Source organism: Corvus brachyrhynchos, unplaced genomic scaffold, assembly GCF_000691975.1.
Source record: "Corvus brachyrhynchos isolate BGI_N302 unplaced genomic scaffold, ASM69197v1 scaffold22, whole genome shotgun sequence".
NCBI lineage: Eukaryota > Metazoa > Chordata > Aves > Passeriformes > Corvidae > Corvus > Corvus brachyrhynchos.
Window position 1 is genome coordinate 6,596,759 of NW_008238355.1, and position 8,406 is coordinate 6,605,164.

At 36.1% G+C, this 8,406-nt stretch overlaps 1 protein-coding gene across 2 annotated transcripts; it reads right to left on the bottom strand.

Moving 5' to 3' along the window:
* Positions 1–44: 44 nt before the first annotated feature.
* On the bottom strand, positions 45–8,400 carry NMRK1 (nicotinamide riboside kinase 1). 2 transcript variants are annotated; one of them, XM_008634617.2, is made up of 8 exons: positions 6,289–8,400; positions 5,773–5,863; positions 5,082–5,130; positions 3,489–3,651; positions 3,339–3,410; positions 2,255–2,364; positions 1,218–1,307; positions 45–267 (listed from the first exon to the last, which is right to left on the bottom strand). In XM_008634617.2, exons 1-8 carry the CDS (start codon positions 6,315–6,317, stop codon positions 239–241), a joined length of 633 nt encoding a protein of 210 aa, XP_008632839.1. In that variant the 5' UTR covers positions 6,318–8,400; the 3' UTR covers positions 45–238. The 2 variants fall into 2 exon arrangements, with proteins under 2 accessions (XP_008632839.1, XP_017590905.1); XM_017735416.1 differs by having other exon boundaries at positions 48–853.
* Between the last annotated feature and the right edge of the window lie 6 nt (positions 8,401–8,406).

The window sequence follows — 8,406 nt, forward strand, 5'->3', positions numbered from 1 at the left end:
ACAACATTTCATTCACATTTCATTTTCATTTCACTTTCAGCTTGAGCTATGAATATTAACAACAATTACTTCTTCCTTCCTCCTGCCTGAAGCATGGATTTATTGTCTAGTAGTCTATGTCATCCCAGTCAATCTCTGAACAATATAGGTACTGTATCTTGTTAATGATGCATCTCCATTCTCTACATCTTATTTCCCCATCTTTTTCCAACAATCGGAGTTCTCTTCGGGTTTGTTTTCATTTTTTAGCATCTATTCCCAACTGCTCTAAACAATAAACAACATAAAAATTACTGTGCAAACACCAAAAATGTATTTAGCAAGTCTAAATAAGTTTAGCTGTGACATATTAATTCAGTTACTGAATAAGCAGCATAACAACTTACATAAATTTACACAGATAGTTCCTCTAAGCAGGTTTATCAGTGATAATAAGCTCCTAAAAATATTAGATTGTCATTTCTAGATGGTCATTTCAAATTGCAATCATCCATGTTCAGACATGCTTATTAATCCAACAGAACCGCATTTTTATAGTTTAGTTTTGTACACAAAAATCTTCATGTTCTTTAAAATGCACACATTCAATCAGATTTAAAGCTCAGCCAAAGCAGGACTGATTAAAGGAATTTTAAAGAACGCACTGTTCATAGTCCTAAACAGTCTCTGTCTCCATACCTGAGACAGAGTTAATAATTACTACAAAATTTCTTCTGTTATATGAAGTAGCATCATGGTCACACACAGAGCATTTGTTCAGTTGGTTGGTTTGCCATGTATGACAGTCTTGGTGTTTTCGACTCATATCAAATGAACCCAAGCTTTCTACGTTATCATGCTGTGACCTGCTGATCTAAAATAAAAAGTACATATCTAATCTGTAGTGTTTGCAAGTGACATCACTGTATATTAGAAATTAATTCCACCAACACATTTGTTTTCACTGATGTTTTATCCCATATTCCTTCTGTTTCCCCTTTATTATAATTATTTTATCATTAAGTAACAGTGGATGCAACTATGATCTTAGAACATCCAATTTCAAGGAACTCACAGTTTTAACTTAGATTGACTCAGAGTAATGAGCAAACACGGTACGGTAGCTCATAAAGAAATATAGATCTATATAATTCTTGTAGTATTTTCAAATTGAAGTATTAGCTTCTTGTTAACATGAAATGGGATACATAGATTCGATTTCCAGTAACATTACTTACTTTCTTCCCTCAACTTGTTTAATTCCTGTATTATATCACTATACACATAGGATAAAAGCTCCTCTTGGGATTTTGTTCCATCCAAATAATCTGAGGAAGAAAAAGGTGTTAATGAGTTCTATGCCAGCTGTCTGTAACAGCAACTGGCAAAGTTTTCAGTATTCCTATAGATGCCATCAGAAGAGATGAAAAAAATTAAAACCAAGAACAGCAACTCCCTTTTTCTTCTTCCCCAAACTCGTTTTACATGTTAAAAACCAATGTCATGGCAAAGTATTCTAGTTAATAATTAATTTACAATTTTTTGTGGTATAAAAGTCTTCATAAGGGTAATGGTAATTATGTGAGGACAGTGGAGCAATGGAATAATTTGGCAAAAATGTTTCTGTGCAGTAGAACATTTCAGATTCCTCAGTTTCAGCCTTTGAGCAAGTCACAGAAGAGCACTGCACTTCTTATTCTTACTGCACAGCAACAAGCAGTGTGCTAACGATGAAGGAGCCACCCTTCCCTCTGGCCCCCACTCCAGAAGCAGGTAGTCCAAGAGCCGTACAGCTTCGAACATCACACAAACTTGTGGCAGTGCCCCAACAGCTGGCCCAGCTTTGACACTTCTCATGCAAAACTGATGACCTAGTGTGGACAGTCAGCACCTAGAGCATCTTCAGCTTATTACAAGACTTAACCAGGACTTCAGTTTTGTTCTGAAGAACTCTGCCAGTCCATCAGCTATCGTCTCAGAAGCTTCCTATTTAGACATACGCACATTATCTTACGAAGTTATCTTGTTAAGGGGACTTAGTTAGTGATCAGAACATTTCTATTTTTTAACTTCCTAATTTTCATTTTTAAATAACAAAACCAAAACCCTGTAGGCTTGAAGTATAAACCAATAGCAAGGTCAAAACCTACTGTCTAAGAGCTACAAAAACATTTGAAGAAGATTTTGTCCCATTTAAAAAAACACCCAATTTAACAAAAGCTGCACAAGTGCCACAGTTATAAATTTTTTAAGTTTAAAATTAAAAATACCATACCAACTTGCATACTTGCATTCTCTTCCAATTCATTTTTATATTTCAGATACATAGGCCACACGTGTCCATCGAAGTATCCCGGTGTATCTGCTGGCTGATAGACTCTGGTCCTACACAAAAATACATACATCTCCCCATGTATGTTTTATATTTTCCCCTAGTGTCAGCTGGTTAAATAACAGCTTTTATCCAAAATAAAAAAGGTAAGGCTGGCTGTATTTTTGCTGGAGCAAAGGAGGCTCCTTTGTTCTAATTCAATCTGCGATATGAGCTTTTGCTGTCTTTTGCTATCTTACCTAGTTCTGCCAATCAAATCACATTTAAGACTAGGTAAAAGTTTGGGGGATTTTAATTATAAAAGGTATTACAGATAAATTAAACTGTATTGACACTATTATCAAAATAAGCTACTTTTTCCTCTTAGGTATACAGATTTCTCAAGCTTTAAATGACTAGTTGTTTAGTCTAGTCTCTTCCATTCAGGACACTAAAGTCTCAGCTGAGTTTACTGAGAAACCAAGAAAGTGGTATCAACCAAAGCCAACTGAATATAGGATTTCTTCACTCAGCTAGCAGATTCTGACTTTGTGTACATATATATTACTCCAATCACACAGTATTGCTCCAAATTTGGAGGCAAGTCAGACACCAGCTCAATAATCTAGATCAGATCCACAGTAAAATTAATGGACAGTCTGAACAAAACTGTACTAAACCCACACATGAACATCATTACTCTAAGAATAATCATCGATTAACTGTATTTAACCAAGAATAAGACTGCTTAGTATTTTTTTAACCATTTCTCATTTTAAACATGGTTTTACTCAAATATGCAATCAGTAATCTAAATAAATTATCAGGACAACAAATTCTCCTTTTAGTGTTTGTAAAGCACTTAATACTTCAATAACCATGTGCTCTAAAATAAAAACCAAATCCAACAAACCTAAAACAAACAAAGAGAGAAGAGATGATCTTAATAGCTTACATTCTGCAAACACTGAAGAAAAGCTAGTACAAAAGAACCGCTTCAGTTTAGGGGCTAGTGACTTTTTTTTAAACAATAAGTCAATAATCTTACCTCCTTCTCCTTTTGCACTCTTCATAAGGAAGGGTCAAAAAATATCTTCTATTCCATAGTTCATTAAGTGGCCTAAGATAATAACATATTTAGTTCCCTCTTCCATTTTAGGGTAGCTTTTAATTTACCAGGTTACATATTACTGCTTACTCATAATTGTAAAGGAGAAAGCCTTCAACAATCAAAATATAAACATTTTTCACATTGTCACATGTATTCTGTGGCTCTTCTGTCACAACACCTGAGCTTGCTGGGCTTTTAATCCAATTGCGAATACTGGTCACCATTTCATCCATATAGAGGGCATCAAGTACTAGATGAAAATAGAAAGTTAAACATCCCTTAAAACCAAAGAATAAAATAAAAAAAAAAAGAACCCTTAAGTACCCCTATGTTAATCAGTAAGAATCAAATAATCTACATACAAATTTAAATGAAGGGGAACAGGATTATCCCCAAGATTTTATCAGTAGTTCTGTGTCTGCAACTGATGATTTCCTGAAACCAAAGTTTGCACCAGTATTGGGGTATTTCTATCGGGTGTAGTCTCTCTGGACTTTATGGCACCTAAAATTGCCTGAATTCACAGCTTTTAACTTCTTGACAGAAACTGCTCTCCGCTTCCACAAAACTTGTAAAAACTTACTAATCCTGCTCTCCGCTTCCACAAAACTTGTAAAAACTTACTAATCCTGAGACCTACACCCTTCTGTCAACTGTCAAAGGTGGGGAGTGGATGCTCAACATTTTTTGCTTTGGGTTTTTATAAGGTTCAGTGGGTGGGCATAGAGAGGGTTAAAGGAGCATGCCATACAAAGCAAAACAGCACAATGTAACACCTGGTTTTGTCTGTAGACACACAAGAATATACTGAGGAAGTACTGAAAGGTAGAAAGAAGGCGGCTTTTGGATACCGTAACAGCAAACACATTTTTAAAGAGCTTTTAAGAGCAGCATTAAATCCAGGTATTTGAATAGGGATGTCCAGTTTATCCCTCCAGTTTCACATTCCATTTACATGAAGTCTGGAAGTTGAGCCAAAGACTGCATAGCTGGTAATCACACGTTTTCAGGTACAACTGAATGGTCTGACCAATCTTCTCAGTAATACCTTTTGTGATCAGAAAGTATCAACAGATATTAGCTACTAACTAAGCAACTGTTTACCAGTAGGTATGACCTGACACAAAACACTGGCCTAAAGTGGACCTGGATCTAGACATCTCTAAGAATAAACTGAACCAGCATTAATCATTAACTTAAAAACAGATGTCCTTTATATGAGAACTGACATGAAATAAAGGTGTCAGGATAGACCCAAGTCTTGACTGATTTAGAAAACTCAGTAGTGACATCCCATGAGTTCACTAGCCAAAGTGAAATAAAAAAGGCCACCATTACATAGGAAGCGATGAGGTTAAGCTTATGCCAGTACTGCAAGCCAAGACTTTTAACTGAACATTACCATTTGCTACCAGGCCAGATACAAGTGAAGAAAAAGAGAAAAAGATTCAAAAGAGAAAAGGAAAGGTCAAGCATTAGCTTGAGGTATTTAGTAGTTAGGCGAGTTTTCTTATGTATCTCAGTGAACTGAAAGAAACTGAGCAAAGGATTGCTCTGAACCACTTGTTTACTGCCTTGCTCAGAAGGGAAGAGAGCAAGGGGATGGGGTAGAAGAAGTGTTGAAGCTCAGCACAACAATTTCAGTACAATGTTCAAAAACAGTGCATCAGAGTTACTGACCATCATACAGCTTAAATCCACGTTCATCTGTTTCTACTTCAGACTCTGGCTGAAGGGGAAAAAAATTTAATTTTTTCAAGGTTGCTTTTATGACCATGCTGAGAGATACATATTCTTTGGTTATAAACGTAAGGGTTATACAACTTTGTATCAAATTAATTAAATTTATCTTCAACATTAAACTGATGTAAACAACTGTTAAAACATGCCACAAAAACTTTATTTAATCTAGAACAACAAACACTCCATGTGACTTAAGTTCATTATAGCTTTACCTAAGAAATAAGAGCTCCTTCACCCTCCTTAACAAACACCCCCAACATCAACACATGTTTTGACTTGGGAGACAAAGAACTATTTATTGCTGTATGGGTGTAGGCTTAAGACAGTATCATTAAACTCATTAGCACAAAGGATCTTGAAAAATGCATCCATCATACACCCATTCCTTATTTTAAAAGGGTTTAAAAGGGTGGCAAAGAAGACAGTAAATTTCTTTTTGCTGAGTATATTCAGTGGTTTGGCCACTTAAATTTCAATTACTCCAGTGGTCATTTCATAGTTCTTATGAAATTAACAATATTTTAAGCAGCACCAATTTTAAAAGTTCATCAATAGGAAAACTGAAAAAAGACTTGAAATCTACTCAGGCCTACTTTTACCTATCAGGTTTTTCCATTAAAACTGTTACCTTAAAGAAGTCATCTTGAGAGATTATATCACAGTTGGGAAGCATATTCTTAAGTTTTTCTGCTAGTGTTGTTTTCCCTCCATTTGTTACACTGTTAGAAAACATTGTAAAAAGTTCACCAAGGCAAAAACTAATCTTTTAAACATATGTACATGCTCACACATACATTTCCATATAGTTATATGCAAAGAAACAATAAAACTCCCCCCCAAATTTTAGTCACATCAAATACTTTCTACCTCTAGAAATTTGCTGGCACATTCCAACAGTTTTCAACAATCAGTACAGCAGATTAAGCAATGCCAAGAAAGATGCTAGAGATACCTGCTCCTGGGGTCTCCAACAGACATAGAACAATTTCTTAAGAGTTACAAGCTATAAAATTATACAATTATATGTTGCATTTGTAACCCAGTTTCCAAAAAATATGTATTCAGAAATAGAAATTATATCACTTCATTCTAAGAAGAAGACTAGTCTTAAGCTGCAGAGGAAATTTAATTTTGTATAACTTACCCTCCAAGGCCAATAACCAGTACTTTCATAGCTTGTTTTCCCCTCAGTTCTTCCTTTTTACTGTCAAAAACAATAGCCAGTGAAAAATCTTAATCCAGCAACAAGAAATGAACCATTGCATTAAGAAATACCAATTATAAAGATGATTTATTTTCTCTCCTGTTGTCCATAATTTTTCTTTTTGCAAAGGTACAGTCAGAACCTCAGCTGCTTGTTCTAATGCTAACAAAAAAACTGCAATATATATGCCCCATCATAAATTCCAATGTACTTTATTTTTGACAGTATTTTAATCATTTGAAAGGAACTCTGAGAGATTCAGTTCTAACGATATTAATACACAAGTTCCTAAAGAAAAGCACAATCACTAGCTCAAGCATTAACAATATAAAATAGACTAGGTAAACAGAAGCTGTGGTGGCAAAACAAACAAAATCATTAAGAAAGAAACAAGTGGCATGCTAAGGAGAAAGATGTTTTAAAATTTCATGAAAACTTGTAACCAAGAGTACGTTCAAAAACTGTTTTATGGCCCTGGTCTTGGCAGCGGAATATTCACTGTGTAATTCACCACTCCCTTTCTGAGGGCATTAACAGCACAGACCATACAAATCCTCCTCCTCTGCTCCACCAACATTAATTAATCTGGAAGCATTAGAACTACTGTAAGGGCAGTTTAAGCCATCCTAGCTGACTTAGTACTGAGGACTAGGTAGCACTTGATTTGCTTCAGAAAAGATCGAAGAGTAAACTCTAAAGGTTAATTTGTCCACCATATCCCTGTTGCTGCCACCATATCCCACCAACCCTAAGTACTTGAACACCTTCAGTAGTCAGAACTGCCAGGAAACACACTTCTGTCTTGCCCCAGCTCCTTCCCCTGAACTTTCTTCTGGAACAGGTGTTTGCAGAGTACATAGTGAACCATCCTGGAAAAATATTGCAGCTGAAAAACTGTTCTGCAAAGACAGAGGGGAAACAATGTTTGGTTTCAGCTGAACAAGCTCCCTCCAGTTCACTGTCTGGTTACCCGTGCCTGCAAAGGTCTGATGTAGCAGGACAGGTTGTAATAAGGCTGCTTCTGTTGGCAGCAGCCCTGATCTAGTTTTTTAAGCCAGTTTGTTTGTCAAACATCGTTTTCCATGAGCACACATCAATTTATAACTATTTAACCACATGCAAACACCTTTTTTTTCACCTGCTCCGTCCTCCTAGGTCACCCTTATGGAGGGGTAAGGCCTATGACACCTAAGACCTGAAAGGACTGAGCAGGCAAAACTCGCCCTGCCTCCAACAAACATGCATCTGTACTATACTTATAGGAAGAACAGACTTACAGGGCATCAGTATGAAAGCAAAACCACACCGTTTCTGTGAAAGTAAGCTTTAGACACATGTGGAGTCTCAAATAATAATATCATTTTGCATTTAGTGCCATGACTGGAAGTTCAGTTGTTTCACAGGTCTGTAATATGATCTTTGCATACTTTCCAATGCATGGTTATGTTAAAAAAAAAAAAAAAACCAAAAAACAAACCAACAGCAACAAAAGACATACCAACTAGCTCAAGTCATCACCCATATGATAGCCATCGCTTTCTAGTGGTGCTGCTTATCTACAGTAGTCAGCATTCGCGAGTTTTTTAAGTTAGTACACATTAGTTTTCTAAGAAAATTAAAACTTGCAAGTTCAATGATGCATTGCATGCTTATAGTACTGGTATCAACGCGGAGAGCAGACAGATGATCTGTTCTTAGGAAGTGATGATACTCAGGCTACTTAAAATAAGAAAAAGCTCTTTTCCAAAAATCATTAGTAAGGTTTGTGCTGCAGAGGATTACCCTTTGTCCCACAAAAGATGTTATGCAACAAACCGGGCAAACACGTTCAGCTTTGGATTTTAATATTATGTCACTGTCTATATGAAAATTACTCCCAGTCTACGGCAAAAAACAGCATTATAAAAAACCACACCAACTCTTCTGCCCCGCTGAGTAATGTTTAAAGCAAATTTCAAAAGCAAATTTGCCATAAATGCTTCAACACAGAAATCCTAAACCATCTTGGGTCAATTTGGCTCTTTAAACAGAGCACAAACCCATGACACCGCTAGCACA

Bases quoted from the DNA above. Each gene is read 5' to 3' on its own strand.
- NMRK1 (XM_008634617.2), bottom strand. From the start codon at position 6,317: ATGAAAGTACTGGTTATTGGCCTTGGAGG. The intron at 2,365-3,338 runs GTAAGATTATTG...ATTTTTGTGTAG, and splicing joins GAGTGCAAAAGGAGAAGGAG to GACCAGAGTCTATCAGCCAG. The intron at 1,308-2,254 runs GTATGGTATTTT...TTTCTTCCTCAG, and splicing joins GAATGCAAGTATGCAAGTTG to ATTATTTGGATGGAACAAAA.